The sequence below is a fragment of the Gekko japonicus genome, unplaced genomic scaffold, assembly GCF_001447785.1.
Source record: "Gekko japonicus isolate JY-2015 unplaced genomic scaffold, Gekko_japonicus_V1.1 scaffold117, whole genome shotgun sequence".
Classification (NCBI taxonomy): Eukaryota; Metazoa; Chordata; class Lepidosauria; order Squamata; family Gekkonidae; genus Gekko; species Gekko japonicus.
The window spans coordinates 1,283,839-1,305,466 of record NW_015173676.1 but is presented as its reverse complement, the minus strand read 5'-3'; the positions used below and the strand labels follow the sequence as shown (position 1 = coordinate 1,305,466).

The 21,628-nt window shown below is 45.9% G+C and overlaps 1 protein-coding gene across 1 annotated transcript in view; it reads left to right on the top strand.

Annotated features, from left to right (window-relative positions):
* SLC6A9 (solute carrier family 6 (neurotransmitter transporter, glycine), member 9) overlaps nt 1-21,628 on the top strand; it is a 49,148-nt gene that overhangs the window by 21,629 nt on the left and 5,891 nt on the right. Inside the window, exons 2-5 of the mRNA XM_015422958.1 lie at nt 16,673-16,829; nt 17,236-17,367; nt 18,324-18,579; nt 19,537-19,669. Coding sequence (XP_015278444.1) covers nt 16,673-16,829; nt 17,236-17,367; nt 18,324-18,579; nt 19,537-19,669 — 678 coding nt within the window. The remainder of the gene's footprint in view (nt 1-16,672; nt 16,830-17,235; nt 17,368-18,323; nt 18,580-19,536; nt 19,670-21,628) is intronic.

The following is a 21,628-nucleotide window of genomic DNA, read 5'->3' as shown; positions in this document are numbered from 1 at the left end:
AAATAACTAACATTAGTCTGCATTAGTAGGTGAACTGATACAAATTGATGTGAGCTAATACCTGTTAAGGACTTATTTGCAAGGCTATGATAAAGTTTAATGGGTTAAATTAAACAGGAAGAAAAAAGAGCAGATAAACAGGATAGGAAGAGGAGAGAGAAGTTTCCAGCACACTCCTTGCTGTGCAAATGGATTGCTCCACTATTGTGTAGAGTCCATGACCAAACTTTAACTCTTGTGAACAGTAGGTTTTAAAATTTGCAATTTCAGGATCAGAAAACAGATATTCATACTAATAATTCATCATGTTGGGGAGAAAAGCAGACTTATAAATTATGTTACTAAATAATGTAGACTGTATTTATTATTTTAAAGGTAAAGGTAAAGGTTCCCTTGCTCGAAAGCCAGTCAAGTCCGACTCTAGGGTTGCGGTGCTCATCTCCGTTTCAAAGCCGAAGAGCCAGTGCTGTCCAAAGACGTTTCCGTGGTCATGTGGCCGGCATGACTAGACATCGAGGCACACAGAACGCTGTTACCTTCCCACTGAAGTGGTACCTATTTATCTACTTGCAATTTCTTGCTTTCGAACTGCTAGGTTGGCAGGAGATTTATTATTTTAGGAGCTCACAATTTTCCAATTGATCTTGCAAGTTAAAAAAAAGTTCTTATAGATTCATGAAATGGAGAAACTGTTTGTATCCCATGTTTGACAGTTTTCTGTGGGATGAGAGTCTGCCCTGGCTTTATTAATCTCTTTATGGCTTGTGACTTCTTTCTCCAAAACAAAATGATTATTTTTGTTTTCTGACCTAATGATAGCGTCTAGAGCATTTTTAAAAAGTTTAAACCATTTTCTTCATTGGTCAAGGCTCTATCTATAGCAATACATAATGATGCAGCTCCTTGAGCTGTGTTGGAAGGGATCCTTGTTCTGCTTTGCAGTGATGAATACTGGAGTTCTTGTAGTCAGATGCCATGCTATATGTAGCGCCCATCTCCTTTAATAGTCCCTTCTAAATAAACAACACTCCAGCGTACATTACGTATATTTTCTTCCTTTCTTAAATGGAAGCTTCTTTACCGAGGCAGCACCAACAAAATTAGCAAAGCTTAAATTAAAGCATTGCCTGATTCTGGCAAGCTAACAGCCTGATAATTACTATAACCCAGAAGCAAGAAAAACATCATTAAAAAACCAAAAAACCCCAGCATTTACAAGCAGCAGAAGGCATGATCCTGAAGATGCTTTTCAGCTGCAACAGTGCAAAGTGTCATTTGTGCTACCCTGGCCCAAACAGTGCCCTCCATACACACACGCACACATGCAATGTGGCTCTTCCAAAGATAGTTGGTACAAAGTTTATGCTCTTCAAACAAACAAACAAAAACAAACAAACAAGTAGTTAATAATTTAAACTTTGCATTCTTTGGTTACGGGTGTCTCTTTTTAAAAAATACAAGCAGTCAAAGTTTAAGTGTAACACCTGATAGTGAATACATTTAATCCTGATGCAACCCACCCAAATATTTACTATTAGGCCAGCTGTATAAGGGACCTCGGATGCTGTGTAGCTGTCAGTGACCACACTTGCTTCTGAACGGCATCCTTTCTCAAGACCCTTTAGAAGGAGACTGTTGCTCTGCATGGGGCAAAGGGAAACCTTTTAGCCCCACAGCATTGATGGGCAGGTCTTGGGGTTAAAGGTTCCCATCTGACCCACTGAAGAGGGGCATTTAAGCTGCAGAAACTATGCTATCAAGAATATGTAGAAAGAAAGAAAAAGATAAAACCCAGAAAACAGTGAATCAGACGGTTCTTTTAAAAACAAGAAAACTGGTATGTGTGTGTTTAATACATGGCTTCTGTTCCACATCGTAGAATAAGTTGATTTACTCTTTTGGTAGTTTTCCCAGCAGTAAATACCCTGTATGGGCATTTTGTGAATACTGACTTTGTCATATTATTATTTATGGTATTATCTACCAAGAATTCTTGAAATTCGACAACATATTAATTCATGAAAGCCTAGAAATCAATTGCAATTTCAAAGCTCCAGTAACTGACTTTGGAAAAAAATCTGAACTTCTAAAAGAAGTCCCAAAGCGGCAACATTTTATTCAAGAATAGACGCTGACTGTTTGTTCAGCTGTAAGTGTTTTCCCATTAATTTCCACCAAACAATTGGGCAAGTATCTGGAAGACCCAAGATTGAATCCTTACTCCTGCTATGGAAGCTCGCTGGGTGACCTTGGGTCAGTCACATTCTCTCAGCCTAACTTACCTCACGGGGTTGTTGTGAGTATAACAATGTGTGAGGAGAGAACAATGTAAGCCACTTTGGGTCCCATTGGGGAGTATGGTGGGATACTAATGAATTAAATAAATTAAATAAAAAAATAAATTATCAGTACTAGAAAAGAAAGTATAATAATAAAACCCATTCATTTGTTGAAAATGTTCACGGAAAAATTGTGGAATTCTTTCAAAAGTCCCTTCCAAATAATTCACCTAAATGGGAATGAAATCTAGGGATTTCTCTCTAGTAAATGGAATGCAAATTTCACAGAAGTCCCGCACCTGCTGCCAGTAAACAAATGTGTATTTGCATAAGAACTATGAAATGGGCAGTTCTGGGATATCCCCCCCCCTCCTCATTTCCTCAATATATAGAGGCTTCTGTGTTTCCATTGCTACTTTACCTACAGCAGCCATGACTGTGCTCTTCAAAGCATTAAAAGAGCAGAGGCTAAACCTGAGACAACCTCCCCACTCCAAGCAGACAACTGCAATGGTTGTTTCTTCCCACCTGACATGGAGGACTCTGAAACTGCAGGATATTTCCAGGCTGTCTCCCTGAAGGTGATGACTACAGAAACTGATGTATTCCTTTTATGGCAGATCTTTGGCCAGATGGGTTGCAGCCTGTGGATGGGTAGGGGTGAGGAGGTTGGATGGAGATGCATCCCTGGCTAACTTGTTTATGCCAGTTTGGAAGCCTCAGTTTGCCCATTTATTTTTATCCTGCATTTGATGGGTTGATGCATAGATTTAATCAGGTCATATGTTTTCCCCCCAATTGCCTTCTGTAGCAATTTAAGGTTCAGCCCTGGGTGCCAGATGGAGTCCAAAGCGTTGTTGCAGTCAGTGAAGCAGACAAATAATTTCCCATGATTAAAAAAAATGCTAATGAGCACATACAAAGGGAGAAAACAAATACCAAAATTATTGACTTGTTTTTCAACAAGGGAGCAGCTTTCAAACATTATTAGAAATGGGATTTCTGTTCTGGAGAAAACAAATTAAAATATCTTGTGGCACGTTTAAAATTAGCAAACTGATTGTGGCATTTGCCCACTTCATGGTAGGTTTTCCAGTCTTCCTAGTCAACAATTTTTCTCTATATCCTTGCATATACTACTGACTGAGACTAACTCTTTATTGCATGTGATGAAATTACTCTGGTCCACAAAAGGTCATGCCACAGTGGCTATTTTCACACAGGTTCAGTGCTGTTGGGAAGTAGGGTTTCCCCCCTGCTTCCTAGGGATGCCAGCCTCCAGCTGGGACCTGGAGATTCCCTGGAATTACAGCTCATCTCCAGACTACAGAGATTAGTTCCCCTGGATAACATGGCTGCTTTGGAGGGTGGATTCTGTGGCATTGTACCCCACTATCATATCAGTATAATGTTATAACAACGTGATGTTATAAACAACGTATATGTTTGGTTCTGTGAATTCCCAGCTTTCATTTTTTGAAAAGTAAGTCTCTGGCACCTTTCATTGCAGAGATGTAAGAGTGAGGGCATATCTCTGTAAATAAAAAATGAAATATGGGATTTCAGAGACCTTCCCTTCTTACATGGATTGTGATAATGTTGTTTCAATATAGTGGTATTGCCCCAAAAAATTGTAACTGAAAAAGTCCTAGTGGTGCAGAGGATGGGCAGGATAGCCACTGTTGTGGGACTGGAGCATGAAAACTATGAGAAAACCTGCCACATAGAAGCCCCATTGCTGTTGTGCTGTACTGGGAGGAGCAGCAGTGAGAGGGAAAGTACACATGCCTGTTCTCTTATGGAGAACACCAGTAAACGTGTGCAGTCTTTAAGGTGCTTCAAAACTAACAAAAGCTACACTTCTGGCATTTGTTAGAGTGAAAATGTACCAGTTAATGCTAATATTTTTGTAGCTTCTTGGACTGAAGGGTAGTCTTTAATGTAACAAGTTGTGTAATGAACTCCAGGTGTCTCTGTCCTCTGGCTCAAACGGATATCCTTGGAATAACTGCTTTGTAATTCTTCTTAGTTGTGAACACACTCCATGGAACTTAAGACAGAATTTAACTGCTAGCATGCCTTTCTTCAATTTCAAGCCAAGGCAACTGAAGGAAAACTTTCAAAAAGCTTGAAAGTAGTCTCTATGCAAAATGGTTGCCAGACTAAAATGTAAACATAAAGGACACCCCAGAGTTGTGATATCAGGTATAAAAAGTAGCATTTATATTTTGTGAACCAGTTATGTTTTGGAGTGAGGGACATTCTTATAGGATTGGGGATATCTATTTAAATAGTATGTGAAGGACAGCACGGGTTAAAAAAAAAGCAATTGCATTCCTTTCTTATGGGCCTGTAAGGATAAAAGATGTAAACACACAACATACTTCCTCACCTGCCCACCCACCTTGACAAACTCCATCATCAGGAACCCGGGACAGAGGTCTGAGTTCAGAGGCAAACAGTCAGAGTTATAAGTTTACATTCACAAGCTACCTTAGAACTGCTTAACTAAATATAGTACAAAACTGCTATGTGGTATGAGTTAGGACCAGTGGTATGGGATAGAACCGTCCCCTATTAAGAAAGTCCTCTTATGTCTTATCCTGTTACCAGCCCTGCCAGATGCTGATCACTTTGGGACCCATAATCTAGGCATCAGACTTTTCTACAGATTCTCATTCCCATAATCCAACAGGGTCAGTCAAATTAGTTCATACCTCTTTAAACCATACTGGATTTTGAATTCAGACCTCAGTAAAATAGGCAAATAATGCATTTATAAATAGGATTTTGAGTGAGGAGAAGAACAAAAGTGACAAAAAGCTGAGCTGACCCTGAGGCTAAAGCAAATTTGAGGCTCAATGCTCTGTTTAATTCATCTGAAGGGGAAAATCCCACACAGGTTGCTCTTTTTTGGCAGAACGCACATAGGAGTTGCTGTACAATTTTGTGCTTTTAGGACATTGTCGCATGTACATTAATAAATGACAAGTAGGGATCTACAAGGACTTATGGGGGGAGTCTCATTTCCCCCTCTCCTATGATTTCTTCTTTCCCTTTCCTAAAAGCCCCCATAGCCTCTCCCACTTTCCTGCTGCTTCCTCTCCTTCCCAACCACCCACCAATCAATGCCTTCCATTTTCCCTCCTTCCCTCCCTCTTGGCAGGTGGGAAAATTCTGACCAAGCTGCACAGTGCTGGGCCTGGTTGTGTGGCTCCAGCCACCAGGCTATGGTGGGAGTAGGGTTGCCAGACACCTGGTGGAGGCGGGGATCCCCTGCTGCCAGACTCTGCCCTCCAGCCACCAATCAGCTGGCCAGCGGGGGGGACTTACCTTGCATCGGAAGTGATGTCATCACAACAGTGATGTCCAGGTGATGCTCTGGTACTTGGGCAAAAACTCTATGGTATAAGCCTGAATGTTGCTGACGTGATGATGTCACTAACTGTGCAACATCAGTGACAAGGTCTGGCCCTTTCTCTTTCTCCAGGTAAGCCCCCCCCCATCTCCCACTGGTTGCCGGGAGGGACTTGGCAAGGAGATCTCCTGGCAACCAGTGGGGATTGATTTTGGGGATTGATGTCCCCAAAGTGCAACCCCTTACAATTTTCTTTCTGTAAACAAAAAGCACATGGGGCATAAAAGAACTCTAGAAATCTGTTGATTTCATTAATGGGGAACTTTTTAAAAACTCCAGCCAATGTAACATGGTTTAAAAATATCCCATGTGTTTTGCAAACAAAACGGATCCAAGAAAGCGTTTAAGTGGAGTATTACAGTTGTCAATAAGTTAGTGTAAGTTGTGGGTTTTCACTAGAGATCATTTACCTCACCAAAGACAAATATGTGCTTGTGGTAGAAAAATGCCAACAACACTAGTGATTAAAAATGGAAGTCAATTAGCACCACAATAGGTGCAGCATAGTGTTAAAATTCCAGTTACCTTATCACTCCAGCCAAAAGAGGGATTCCCACCAGCTATGATTACCTGCACCTTTAGTGGCCATAGCAATCTGGAAGATTTTGCGATTGTGGGAAATCTTCAGTGTTGCCTCTTCTCCTAAAAAGTTGTCCTTCCGATATTCCTGTGTTAAAGGAGGAGTGGGATCTGATATTTATTTACTTTATTTATATTCCACCCCCCCACACAAGTGGGACCAAAAGTGGCTTACGTCATTCTCCTTTTCCATTTTATTCTCACAATGACCCTGTGAAGTAGGTTAGGTCGAGAGTGTGTGACTGGCCCAAGGTCACCCAGCAAGCTTCCATGGCTTGAGTAGAGATTCAGACCTGGCTTCTCAGATCCTAGTCTGATACTTTAGCCACTTCACCATGCTGTCTGTCTGAGAATGGCAGTCTATGAGAACAGTTCCCCAACACTGAAATCCTGATCAAAGTTGCACCCTTTTTAGTCCACTGACTTCAGTTGACTTAGAAGAGTGTAACCTTGCTTCAGGATAGCACTTTTGAAGAGCCATTTTCATATTAGATCCTGGTCAGGAGTTTGTCTCCAGTGACGGAAGCAGTCACATTTTCTGTGGGCAACATGTTTAAGGGCTTCTTGGTAGCAACACCAAGCAGCTCCTCCCTGGACAGTGTCCTGTGTGACTTTGGCTAAAATGTAGGGGCTCAAGTGTGAGGTCCTCACAATCTGTGATTCAATAACAAAAAGGAAGGGGGCTTACTGCCTTTCCCATTGTGTATCAGGTACATCATTCTTAATAACGGTAAACACAGGAGTCCTTTGACTAGCAAATGCTTCTACTCTGCACACATTAGGAAAATATTCCCTGGGAATTTCAGTTGCTGCGTCTTCCGCTTAAGTCTCGTGGGAAACTGGATATTTAGAAACATTTAATTAGTATATATTTATAGCTTTCTTGCCAATCCCAGGCCCATGCCAAAGGAATGCATTTGCTCTGCCCATGGCATATCATTGGCACTCAAAATTGATGCTTCCAAGTCCCTTAGGTACTGAAGGCATCACCGTATAAACAGGCTTGATGCAGCTAATGCCAGTGTTTGCACTGCTGAAAGTAGCTCCATGCCTGAACTGCTCTGGAGCTAGAGGCTTTTGCAGTGTTGTGCAGGGTTAGGTGAGGCTTCGGTGGAACTAGGGCTGATTTGGGATCAAAAGAAGGATTTCCTTTGGCTTTTATTAAGTCTCTCTTGCCACCTGGCTCCTAGCCCAGACCTGCTCCACTTTCCTTGCCACTGCAAGGGCAACATGTCCCATGAGAACGATTTACCGGAAGGGGCTGTACAGCCGACAGGAGCTTCTCAAACATAAATCTGGTGTCTGATTGAGGTTTCCTTCTGGAAGCCCCTACAAGTGCAGCCTAAGGCTCACCAGCTGAGCCAGCAGGTGAATTTGCATGCGAAAGGTAGCATTGTCAGCAAGCCTTGATGGATTAGCATGGGATGGGGTAAAAACTTCCTTCCCTTCCATGCCCCTGAAACAATGTGGTAACTCTTGAGAAATACCATTGGCAAGTCTCTGATCAGCCATCACTTTAGTCAATCTTTGCATGAATTTGGCTTTAACATACATGTTGTGATTTTTACGTATGGATTATCTATGTGAATGTAGGAGGAGGAGAATTTTTCTGCAGGTGGGTGAATGGATACGCACAAATGTGAAAGCTGATGCTCACACACCTTTTCTGGGTTATCTGGCTTTCCTAGTAGAAAGCAAACTTCAAGTTAGTCCCCACCCCATTGTACTTTGACTGATCCAGAGCACAGCCAGATGACTTACAGTTATAGTAACTGATGATTGGATGGTGGGAAGTGGGAACTTTTGCTAAATGGCTCTCCTGGTTGTGCCACATCAATCTATTGCCTAGGAATACTTCAGTACTGGTTTCACTGCGTATGTATATAAATACCCTTTTGTCCACAGAACCATTGAGCATCACAGCACTGGTCACAGACAGCAGGAAGCAAAGGTACAGAAATAAAAGCCATGGATGGGTGGGAATGAAATTCAGACATATACATTTAACTTTTTGCTCAAAATTCTGCCAGAAGTGGAATTTCTTGGACATCTGTGATCCCACAGCACACCAGAGGCTTACTAGATTCAACATAATTTTTGTGATGTGTTAGGACTCACTGTGCATGCAAAGAGGCTCTTGAACCATTTGTGGTAAGATGTTATTTTTACACATTGGTGTACATTCCTAGTGAAGCCAAGAGCATCACAACTATATCTTGAACTGCTGGAATCTCCTCAAACCTACTGGTTTCATGTAAGAACAAAATTGAACTGGACATTGTAGAACTGTAAACTCATTCACTCAGAGGACGGCGGAAGACAGGAAGGCCTGGCATGATCTGGTCCATGGGGTCGCGAAGAGTCGGACTCGACTGTGCGACTGAACAACAACAAACTCATTCTGGAAGGAGGTTGAAAAATTTGGCAGAAATTTGAGTGAAGAATCCACTGAGTCTTTTCCTGTAGCCAGACAGATTCACCAGTCAATTCTATCATTTTCTAAACCTGGGAGAGCATAGCTAGAGCTGCATACATTGTGAGTTTTCTCTGTGTTCCTATGCTTCTCTTTTCATTATATTATGAAAGATCCATCCCATAAATTAGCAAAAATATTGTTCTTTGTACACTTAAATTTGGGACTTCTTGCTTTATGATTCTCATTTATATTCCATATCTTCGTCAGCAGATATCCTTATACAATGTGTCCATATATATTCCACTGTTGAGTCATCTAGATTAAAGCTGGGCAAAAGACAGGATTCCTCAATAACCTAGAATTGCCACTTCACCTTGAGATCCCAGTAGGTGTGGTCTGTGTGTGTACATGTTTGCTTAGATATTTATACCTCACCTTTCTCCCTAGTGAGGACCCAAAGAGGCTTATAACATTCTCCCCTCTTCTGTTTTTTCCCTCACAACAATCCTGTGAAGTAGGTGAGATTGAGAAAGAGAGTGAATGACCCAAGGTCACCTCGCAGGCTTCTGTGGGAGGAGGGGCATTTGAATGTGGTACTCCCGGATCCTAGTCTGTATGCCTTGGAGGGTGGGGATGGACTGGAGTGAACTTGCCTTGTCCCTATAAGGGGCTTGGGTTTCTGCATTAAGGGCAATATTTTTGCATTGTGTACATTTACAAAATGGAGCTGCGGTGGCTCAAGTGGTTAAGACGCTGAACTGCAGGCTGTGGAAGGTCAGTAGTTCAGCAGTTCGAGACCCGGGTGCCGCATGATGGAGTGAGCTCCCATCTCTAGTTCCAGCTCCTGCCAACCTAGCAGTTCGAAAGCAAGAAATTGCAAGTAGATAAATAGGTACCACTTCGGTGGGAAGGTAACAGCGTTCCATGCGCCTCGACGTTTAATCATGCCAGCCACATGACCACGGAAACGTCTTTGGACAGCGCTGGCTCTTTGGCTTTGAAACGGAGATGAGCACCGCAACCCTAGAGTCGGACTCGACTGGCTTTCGAGCAAGGGAACCTTTACGTTTACCTTTACATTTACAAATGCAAGGTTGTCCTCTGAGAATCTGGCATCCTGAGAACACTAGAATGTTGTTAATTTCTTACTTTGTATTATTATCCTGGGTAGTTTAAATGCTGAAAACAAATACATTATTGCAGCTGATTATTGCTTTTTCATTGAACATGAGTTAGAAAAATAGAAACTTGATTTAAATTTATGCCTTATATTAGTTCTTAGCAGGGCTATTTTTGGGCAGGAACGCACAGGAACGGAGTTCCGGCTGGCTTCAGAGTTGGCCACGCCCACTACAGCCAAAACCTCTGTGTGTGTGGCTACAGAGGGAAGGCCTGGAGAGTGACCCCCTCGATGACTCCGAGGCAGGTGGGCCGTGGGGCCCTGGAAGGATTGGGGAGGCATTTAAATCAACCGCAGGGCACCTGGGCAAGCCAAGGGAAGGCATGGGGGTGTGGCCTAATATGCCAACGAGCTGTTCTGTCAGGGGTGTGGCCTATTATGCTAATGAGTTTCTGCTGGGCTTTTCCTACAAAAAAAGCCCTGGTTCTTAGTGATTTCACTCCCCTTGATTCCAGTCAGCCTGCTCTGCTCACGGATGTCATTCCAATCCTTCCAGTCTGGTGAGACTTCCTTGGTATCCTGGCAGTGCCACAGAACAAGAGGGCTGGCCTCTGGAGTCTTGGTGAGATCACTGGCACCAACAAATGGCTTGGCTATGCCCTCCTGCCCTCTGTTTTCCTGCCGAGAAATCTGTATTTTATAGAACAATCATGCCAAGCTCTTCCAGAGGAATACAGTGGCTAAATACCAAAAGCCACCTGGCTGGCAAAGGAAGTGATCAGTCTGATTCAGGGTAGGCCAGATGGCAATCCTAGGATGGCCATGCTTTGTTCCTGTCACTCATGGGGGAGCCATCCATTCTGTTAGCAGAATGCTTAAAGGGCAGAGTCTCTTGGGCTGTGTTCTTTATTATTTATTTATTTATTTTATTTTATTTTATTTATACCCCGCCCTCCCCGCACGCGGGTTCTTGAGATGCAGTTTGCGTTCCAATGTGCTGAGGGGTTTGTAGTGGCAACAGTTTTTGTTCCTGACACCCTCTGGGAGCCAGTTCACATTTTTCCCCCTTATGATGTGTGGAGCCAGTCCCCTACTGCTAAAGCCACCACTTGTCTTGAATGCCAAACAAAGGCAGTGGTGCTGCCTTCTTCCAGCAGATTACAAAGGCAGGGGTGGCTGCGGATCAGTCCCAGCAGTCTCCTTCTCCTGACAAGAGGCAGAAACAGCGGAAGGCTCATTCCCAGCATTTCTTCTTTAAGACAATATGGTGAATGGGCCCAGACTTCCCCCCAAAACAAGATGACAGCAGCCCATGAGAGGAATAGCCTGGCCTTAATAAGCTAAGAAAAAGCCGTGCATGCTGGGAGCTGCCCAACTCAATGAGCACTTTTCTTGTCCCTCATTTGATCCCGTTGGAACCCTCTGCCCAACAGACCACCAGGTGGCCAGTGTGAGCCAAGCTTCCATTAATTAAGCAAAACAGAAACCTCATTAGTGCTCCTTTTGCAACGCCATCAGATTAGCCTTCTCAGAGCAGGCAGACTGGGTTCCAAAAGCCAGGAATGAAGAGGATGGGGCCAGTGGGTGATCTTGCTCCTTCCACACATTCTGTAGAGTCCTGGCTTGATGTCTCCATTTAGGCAGCCAAGCTGACACACACCAGCCTGTGGCAAAAGAAGCCAGATATCTAGACCAGAGGTGGCTCTGCTGTGGACTGCAGCAGGAGACCCAGAAGCTCCATATTGGAGTACCTTCCTATTATCATGACTTTTTTCTGGGCAAGGCTACTAAGTGAGCACCTAATTCCAAGTGCAACATAGCCAGGCTGGCAACTCCATTAATTGTGCAGGAAAACGTGCCATGCAGTCACATGTGGCTGCAGCCTGAACATCTCGTCCTGAGCCTCTGCAATAGGGTACATGAATGGCCGCAAGCACCTGGCAGGGACTCGATCAATGTGGGAGGAATGGGGGACATAGCGGGAGGGGAGCTGGGAATGCACTAGTTGCTTGATTTACAGCATCTGGACTCCCTGCTTCCGCGGGTGAGGGGAAGGGGGGGGACTAGCGCTTCCTCTCTTTGCCCCAGATTCCCTGCTGTGCCATGGTGAAAGGCACTGAGGGGCCTCTGCTCTCTATTGTTGCCTACTTCCTACAGAGCCAAAGGCAGAGGCTGCCTTCAGGTGGACACAGATCAAGAGACCAGAACGTTGGTAATGAATTGTTCTTGAAAGCCACCAGTGAATATCATGTTCTTCCTGTGCCTCGATCCAAATCACCAGTTCTGCTTCAGAGAAAGTGGCTCCCCAGCAGTACACACGGAATTCCCCCCCCCCTACGCATTCTGGCCCAGCACGAAGCTGTGCTAACGTGGCTAGAATCAAGTGAGCCGGGACTGCTAGCTCATGCCTGATGTGGAAGGGTGGTGCTGAGGTATCTGCCCTTTATGTAATAATGGGCTGGCGGCTGCTGAAAGGAAGAGGGTGTTTGGCTCAATTTAGCCGCTGAGATTAAAGGCCTCTCATGGGCTGATTTAGCTTTACCCATAAGAAATGAGGGTGGATTGCTGGCAAAGCCTGGATTGTCAGCCTTTTCCTTCTTCAGACAAGCCCCATGGTGTCATTTGTGTGTATGTGTGCATCCACACACACACACATGCCTACAGTTGTGCAATAAGCATACAGAGGACTCATGGACAGGTATGCAAAAATTCTCACACACCTGCACAGCATTTTGTTTACGGCCCTCTGGAGATCTGTCCATATCCCATTTAGCAATTCAAAATTGACAGAGAGGAAATCCCTATGAAGGTCCATTATGCTAGAGATTTTTAAATAAGGGGACCACATTCGCTGTCCCTAACGCACAAACTTCTCCCATTAGGCAGACACCTCAGCACCTAGAACTGTTGAGACCAACCCAGCCCTGATACTGCTCTGCCTCTGGATGCCTGCCCAAGAGCCCATTACCCCAAACCTCCTGCAGATATGATTGGCCCAGCCAGGATACACAGTAGAGGAATGGACACTCACTTGCCACCCACTCCTTCCTCCAAAATTTCAGTTATGGTGAGGAGAGAGTTTCAAGCCTCCCCGTGTCAGAGCAGATGCAGATAAGGGCTCAGATTATGGTGAGAAATTGGGAGAAGAGTAACTGTCCAGTGTTGCCTAGCAGTGTTTCCCAAGCAATAGTAGTCATCTCTAGCGAAGTTAGCAGGGACAGGAGGCTAGGTGCTTGCAGGGGCTCCACATATCCTGCAGATGGAGCGAATCCTCAATGACAGTCCTGAAGGTCTCCCACCACAACTCATGTTTCTTTGCTCCCATCAGGCCCGGAGGTTTGGGTCCCCATCAGCTATTCCTCCTCAGGCCTCAATTGGCTGGGATCACAGCAGGGATCAGTCCAAGTAGGCGTGGCTCTGTAGCTTTCCTGCACCCTGCCAGTCCCCCCAGTTAGTGTAGCAGATGGCTTCTTGGCAGCCCTGTGCCAGAGCGGCTGCTGTCTCTAATTGAATGACACGGTTAGGTGCACAACTCACCCGGCTGCCAGCCCCCTCCCATCCCAGCAGCAGGAGACAGAACTGAAATGACGGCTTCCATTTGCTGAGCGCTTACAGCAATTGCTAGCAATCTGCGGGCAGCCACGTGTGTGTGTGTACAAGGAGTGTGCTCTGTGCACTAGGATGGCAGGGAATGAGGAACCTCCAGGGCCCAGGCGAAGTGGCCCTTTAGGTCTCATTAGCAACTTGTTCATCTCAGAGGTCCTGACACTCAGTAGGGCCAGGAAAGCAGGTAATCTCTTCAGCCTATTGAAGCTTGGGGAGGCATTTGCCCACTGGATTCTTAGCTGGCCAGTGGAAAGCCCATACATTTGGCTAAGTGTATGTTTCTGAGCCACTACATTTTCTCCTCTCCAATAATGAAGTCCCAGCCTACCTCTCTCTTAGGAAGAGGATGCTATGGCTAGATGCCTAATGGAGCAACACCTGCTGATGCTATTAACAGGCTGTGGAAGCAGTTCTATTTATCATACCAATATCCATTGCTCAGAAGATGCAAGCTTTGTATTGTTTGGTGAGTTAAGATCTGAGTGTTTAAAGTTAGCATGAGGTTGTTGTCTCAGGGTGCCAACCCACGTACACAACCAGGGACATCCAGGGTGCTTCAGCCACACCTCCCTGTTCACAATCCTGAGTTCATAAGTCACTCCCCCCCACATTCCATTCACTGCAATAATTCTGCTAATTATTCTGATCAGTTATAAGAGAAGGATAGAAAAGAGGAGATTCAGGAGCCCTCTCTAGCATCTGATTTTTCTGTTTGATTTATAAACAAGATGGGGAAGTGGATTTAGGGACTGAAATCTCAGGATTCTGAAAACCGATCCTGAAGTCTCATGCAAAACAAAAACAAATAGCAAAGGGCAGGGTAGGAGCAACAACCATCAGGGCATTACTGCTTCAGTGCAGAGGCAGATGTTCCGCATGAGCCAGCCAGGCCATGCTGTTGAGAGGTATCCCTTTTCCCTTTGATCAGAACACTGCTATTGTTGTCATTGGGCACGGAACTAGCAGTGCCAGGATAGAGCTAGGAGGACAAAGGCATCATTTTCCCCCTCTAAAGAGTGCGATTATGCTTGATGTTGGCATCCTATCCTATTTGGTGCTTGGGCTCTGTGTAGGGCTGGGTGCCTTAAATCAGTTTTGGAAGTAGCATACTCCTCCAAAGGCAATTTGGATCTACATGGCCCTCATTTGGCTCTCTCAGACTGCGGGTAGGTAGCAAGCAAACTGTCATCGAGAGCTGTTGGCCTGGATTACTTGATATCAATTTTCCAAGCTGAGTTTTCTCCACATGGCCCAGCATTAGACTGGACCTTTTGAGTTGCTGTGATTAATGAGGAGTCAGGCTTCCTCTTCTGGCTGCATTCTGTCACTACAGATTCACTAGCTGCTCTTGTCTCATGGGTGAGGAAATAGAAGGGAACTGCCAGGATCTATTCCGTGCCCCTTCTGTGGTGCAGTAAATTTAACATTAGTTTTCTCCTACTTCTCTCACTGTTCTGTGAAATACTGACAGCTCCACTCATTTTCTGTCTTCATTGACAATGTATGATGAGCAACAAAGCAAAAGAGCATGCCCTTTAAATTCAAATTAATTGTTAACAACCTGTTTCCACATAGTGACTACTATAACTTTATTAGATTAGATCTGAATAAAATAGGCTCCGGTCACACGGGCTGGAAAATGGGGGGGGGGGAGCATGGCTGTTTGCCCTGGAGCAAAATAATGTGCGGCTGCGCGATCAGACGTCCTGTTGAGGTCCCTCGAGGTCCCGTGGTTAGGGGGGAGGTGCCGATCACACCACAGGCAAAGAAGCGGGGTGCTGCGGCAAATGGGGTTGTGTTTTTTTAAAGTGTGTGCATGCTCCGTTGGGTGCTTGTGCGCATCCCATGGAGACTTGGGGGGGGGAACCTTTTTGCGAGGGGACATGGGCGGGCGCTGGATGCCACCGGAAACGCGATCAGACGCCTGCCCTTGCCCCGCGGTTTCTGGAAACTAGTACCTCGGAGGTACTAGTTTTTTACCCCGCATCTTTGGCGGGAAGCCTCAGGTGAGCCACGGGAGCTCTATGCTTCCCAGATGTGGCGGTGTGATCGCGCCCGGAAAATCCGCCTATCTTCCATCTCTGTAGCATGGCTAATGATCCGTGTGACCGCAGCCATAGATTAGAATTGCCACCACATAAATAATTTGTTGAAAGGACCAAAAAAATCATTTCCACTACCTTGACTATGAGTACAAAAGGTGATTAAAATAAATACATTAAGAAGGTAAGTACGCCTCCATACAGTGCGATCCTAAACAGGGTTACACCTTTCTAAGCCCCTTAACTTCAAATGGACATTGAACAGTGTAATTGTTTAGTATTTCACTGTAAGTGGACAGAAAACATGTTTTGTATTCCTTTCCAAGAGCTGAAGGAAAATTCCAAAAGTCCCTGTTTGCCCAGGTGTTCATCTGTTCTTCCTTCACGCAATGAATCCTTAGCTTTTGCAGCAACACATGGTGATGGTCAGTGGCTATGAAGATTTCAAAATGGCAAGCAAATTGCCATTATAGAAGATAGGCATTATCACTGACTCTTAATCAAGTGGAACTTCCTTGTGGACGGAAAATTCATAAGCCTAACAAGTAAATAACTGTCCAGGGTCAGGGTGCCCCCAAACGCCAAGTGCTTGGGCGGGTGATGGCCTTCCCGCCCTGCTTCAGGCCTTCCCATTTTGCCACTCCTGGAAATAGGAGACTAGATTAGGTGGTCTGATCCACCCAGTGCTCTGATATTCTGTGCTGTGGTGGCAGCGGTGGTGGTGGGGGATCTGTTCCTCATGCCTGGATGTTCTTGGGCCAGATCGATGTGCAGGCACTGAAGGGAGAACAGAAGCGCCTTTGTGCTGACTCTTCTCATCCCTGCTTTGTATGTGTTGCAGCCGCCAGCTCCTTGCAGCCTGACCCAGGACCATTCATCCTGGCGGGCAGGGGGTAGCGGCTCCATCAGCACAATCAAAAGCCCCGCCCTTGCTTGATTGTTCTCCCGCTGGGGAAGGAATATGACTTCTTAGGGCAGCAGAAGGGGAAATGTCCCGCCGGGCTCTGGATGTGAGCGTGATGATAAGTATTTGGGTATCTGGCTGCCGCCGTCTTTTTTTAGCCCCCCCCCCCCCCCCCCCACGCCTTCACGGTGCGAGTTCGGCGGGGGACGCTCGCCTAGAAACGCAGCAGAGGAGAACCAGAGGCCCGGAGCGCCGGTGTTGAGGCTCCCCCTGCCTCGTCGCAGTCATTGACTGTCCTCTTTTGGCAGAATGGTGCTGTGCCTGGCGAGACGCGGAAGCGAGACGAGAACATCAAACGCGGCAACTGGGGCAACCAGATCGAGTTCGTCCTCACAAGTGTCGGTTACGCCGTGGGACTTGGCAACGTGTGGCGCTTCCCCTACCTCTGCTACCGCAATGGAGGTGGTGCGTATATCCACCGGCTTCGGGTGGCAGATTGTGTGAACGATGGGCTAGAAGAACCCAAGCGCTTGGGGATCGTATTGCCCTTGCCTGGGTCTGGTGCAGTGGTTGCGGGAACTGGGGTAGGAATTCAGTAACCTTCCAGAACGATCGGGAACCCATAGCTCCCTGCATCCAGATTGTTGTGAGAATGGGCTTTCCATCCCGAATACCAACTTCACACAGCAAGGTTCACTCTTAAAAGGGGAGCAGGTATTCAGTGGGCATGGAGCTCCCCCTGCAGGGGAAGACCGGGAATCCAAAGCACAAACCAGGGAATTTATTTTCCACCCGGAATATGAAGCTCAGAGCACCTGTGTTTTGTGTTCTTGGTTCCACTTCTGCTTATTTCCTCTCTTCCTCTCCCTAGGCGCTTTCATGTTCCCCTACTTCATCATGCTGGTGTTCTGTGGGATCCCCCTATTCTTCATGGAACTCTCCTTTGGACAGTTTGCCAGCCAGGGCTGCCTTGGTGTCTGGAGGATTAGCCCAATGTTTAAAGGTAAGAGACAGTGGTTGCTGGGTATTGTCTCTGGCCACTGCCACAAAGCCATTCCCTGTGGGATCTGCAGGCAAGGCCCTTGTACACACATTTGCCTTCGCATGCAGACTTCTGCAGGTGTAGAAGGGCATTCACTGAAAAAGCCTGATTAAAGGACTAGTGACTCAATCTGCATTTGCATTTTAGCTGACCAGAGTTAGCCTGTTAGGACCAAACCCTTTAAAATCCCAATAAATTTGTTTTTTCAGACAGTTAATGTGATGGTCCTCCATGCAAGAATAATTCAAGAATAAAATACATAATGTCTAATACAGGTCATTGCCTTTCATTTTGCTTACACCTTCCAGTTGTACACATGAGACAGTAGCCCTCTAGTGTAGATTACAGTGCATATAGTCCTTCTTTCCCAATGTGCCTTGGTGTGTTATTACCTCTGGTTTATTGAGCCAGGGAATAAGCATTGATGCCATGTGTGAGAGGGGTGAGCAGGAATGCAGGTCTGATTCTATGCCATAACAAGACCCACATGCCTCCTGCCCCTGTCCAGGCACACTACAAGCCACAGGTTTCTATACAACTTATGGCATACATGCTGCAGGTTGGCCAACCACACCTCAGGCTCTGTGTTTGCCCAACTCCATGCTTGAATACTCAGTGTATTATATTTTGATTGCATACTCTCCATTCTCAGAGTGTTGGTCTGCAGTAGAGCTAGATTTAAATTCAGTAGCACCTTAGAGATCAAGAAGATTCTGGGGGTATAAGCTTTTGGGAGTCAAAACTCCCTTCATCAGATAGCAGTACTGATGAAGGGAGCTTTGATTCTTGGAAGCTTATAGCCCAAAATGTTTTGTTGGCTTCTAAGGTACTACTGGACTTGAATCTAGTTCCCCATTCTCAAGGTCCTTAGACACTTTATTACTTCTCACTTGCTCCCATACTTTGCTTTCCCCCAGGTGTTGGATATGGTATGATGGTTGTTTCCACCTACATTGGAATCTACTACAATGTTGTGATATGCATCGCCTTCTATTATTTCTTCTCATCAATGACACGGGTACTACCCTGGACGTACTGCAACAATCCCTGGAATACACCCAATTGCACCGGTGTGTTGGACGTTACCAACAGCTCAGCTGGGTCATCACTCAACGTCACACAGATGCTTAACCAGACACTCAAGCGCACTAGTCCCAGTGAGGAATACTGGAGGTGATGATGGAGGGGGATCAACCAATAAGGGATTGAAGAGGGAGTTACCTCTTCAGGGGGAATGGAGGGCCTGCCTCACACAGGAGAGCTCACTGCCTTGAAGACTCCCCTACTGACAGAAGACAGACTATGACCCTAGTACACTCCCATCCCCGCAATGTCAAGGACACCATCCCATACCACAGTTCCTGGATCACCAGGTTCTTCTGATGTGGATGTAGTTTTAAGGCAGGTTCACTACTGGAAAGATGTTGCCCCAAATGGAGACATGCAGCACCTGTGATTGTAGCTGGCCTGAAACACAAAGTTTCATGAACATCAGCATGAAGACAGGGAAATCCCTGACAGAGCATGTGAAATAAGTGTCTAGGAAGTTGCTGTCAGAGGCAAGCCTTTATAAGGCTTTTTATTGCTTTAACAAGGGAAGGAGCCAATGAGAGAATGAATTTGCACCATTGTCATTTTAGAGGGTTAAAACTCAATATATTTTGTTTCTTGAGTCAAGAAATTAGAAAATTAGATAAATGCTGAGAATTTTCCTTTCATAGTCATCTCCTGATTGACCCAAACAGCACCTGTGTTCTGACTTTCCTCCACACTAAGAAGGTCCATACACAGTGTTTCTAGTTAGAATCTTTTCTTTTCCCTTACAGTTTCTGGGCTTAGTAATATCCAGAACCCTGATGCCATTATGAAATGGTACACATTTACTGATTTAGAAGATTCTTTCACTCTCCCAACAGTTTGTTCATAGCAGCCAGCTAATCATCTAATAAAATCATTGCTCAGTCATTTCTGATGGTAGATCTGCAGTGCCTAAGATTGTTCAAAGCTAGGCTTTCGGAGACAGGCTGTGGGAAGAAAGTGCAAACTGGTGTGCTATATTTGCTAGAGACAGATGTAAGGCACTCATGAGCAATGACTCCACCTTACGACTCTCTCTGTCTTCCGTCCCAGGCGGTACGTGTTGAAGTTGTCTGATGACATTGGGAACTTGGGTGAGGTGCGGCTTCCTCTGCTGGGTTGCCTGGGTGTCTCTTGGGTTGTCGTCTTCCTCTGCCTCATCAAGGGCGTCAAGTCCTCAGGAAAAGTAAGTCAGAGTTCCCTTTCTCTGCAGTAAGGGAACCATGTCTATCCAAAGCACACGGACCTCTCCTTGCCTCTGACATGGCCCACCCAACCACCTGCAAGCTTCCTCTACCTACACTGTCAGCTAGCCCCAGTGAGTCTATTACAGTCTATCAAAGGCCTTTAGTGATATTTCCTTCAGTCCTGAATGGTGGGGCTACAACCCCCCACTCCACTTCTAAAGTGGAAAGCTGGAATGTAGGTATGATTCTCCAGTATTTATCATTATTATTAGACTAGGAATAAGACCCATTGTGGAAATAAATACGAGCTCTAGAAAGAGGCTCTGGGAGAGTGCCAAGGCCTTGGGCACTCAGCGTCAATGTGCTGTGGCGACCTCAGCAGGGTATAATGACACAGTCCAGCATTTTCTCCAGAGGAACTGATCTCTGCTACCTGAAGAGCAGTTGTAATTTTCAGTGCTCTCCAGCCCTCACCTGGAGATTGGCAACAATTGTTACCCAGGAAGAAGTGGCTGGTTTGGAGGGTGGAGTCTATAGCATTGTACCTGTCTGAGGTCCCACCCCTCCTCAAACCTCACCCTCTCCAGGCTCCACCCTTCAAATCTCCATGACTTTCCCAACCTGGAGTTGGCAACCCTGTCCCCTTCCCGGCCAAGCATCACCCTGCCATTATCTGCCCCTATGATTTCAGCTTTGCATCTCTTCCCCCCTCCCTCCTGGAGATCAGTTGTAATTCTGAATGATTTCCACCACTCTCCTGAGATTGGCAACAGTGGTTCCCCAGGAGGGAATGGCTGGTTGGGAGGGTGGAGTCTATGGCATCATACCTGTCTGAGGGCCCACCCTCCTCAAACCTCACCCGGTTCCATCCCTCAAATATCCAGGAATTTTCCACCTGGAGTTGGCAACCCTATCTCCTTCCCAGCCAATCATCAATCTACCTTTATTTCCCCCTCTCTCTTCAGATTTCCATTTCCACACACACACACAACTGCAGCCTCTACCGTGCTCTGAAGCCCTGACTGCCACAGAGACCACCATTTTCTCCAGGGGGACTGATCTCTGCCATCTGGAGAGCAGTTGTAATTCTGAGTGATCTCCAGCCCTCACCTGGAGATTGGCAACAGTGGTTTCCCAGGAGGAAAAGTAGTATTTCTCTGCAATGGGGACCACAGCAGCTTACATCATTCTCCCCCCCTTTGACTTGCACAACAACCCTGTGAGGTAGGTTAGGCTGAAAGTCTGTGACTGGTCCAAAATCACCAACTCAGCTCCTACAGCAAGAACCTGGATCTAGCAGACCCTGCTGTGAAGCACTGACTGCTACGCCTAGGGCAGCCAACCTCCAGGTGGAACCTGAAGATCACCAGGTATCACAACTGAACTACAGACAATTCTCCCCCCCCCGGAGGAAATAACTGCTCTGGAAGGTGGGCTGTATGGCATTCTGTTCAGCTGAGGCCTCTCCCTCCCCAAACCCTGGCTTCCATAGACTCTACCAGAAAATTTCCAGAAATCTCCCTACCTGGAGCTGGCAACCCTAGCAGGACTGGCCCCAATGAGTTCCTCAAAAAGGCCTGCAAAGGGTTTCATTCCCTTGTCTGAACCAAGCTTGGTTGTGTATTGTGGCGAAACGGGCTCCAGTTTACAACTCAACTTTTGCCTTCAACCCTCATCCCATGGGCGTATCTCACTCATTAAGTTCGCTGCCCCCACTCATGGAATCATCACTGCCTTTTTAGAGGGACAGTGAGACCCCTCTGGCCGAATCTCCCTGTTTGGAGATAGAATCCCCAATCTTTGGAGGATCCCTGGAAAGTTGGCAACCCAAGGGTCTGGCCTTTCCTTGCTTCCCTGGGCTACCCTGTCCCTTTGGTATTGTGCAGAGCAGGGGAGACTCTGTGGTCAGAGCACAACACAGATTATTAGCCCAAATTAAAGAATTTATTTAACTATTT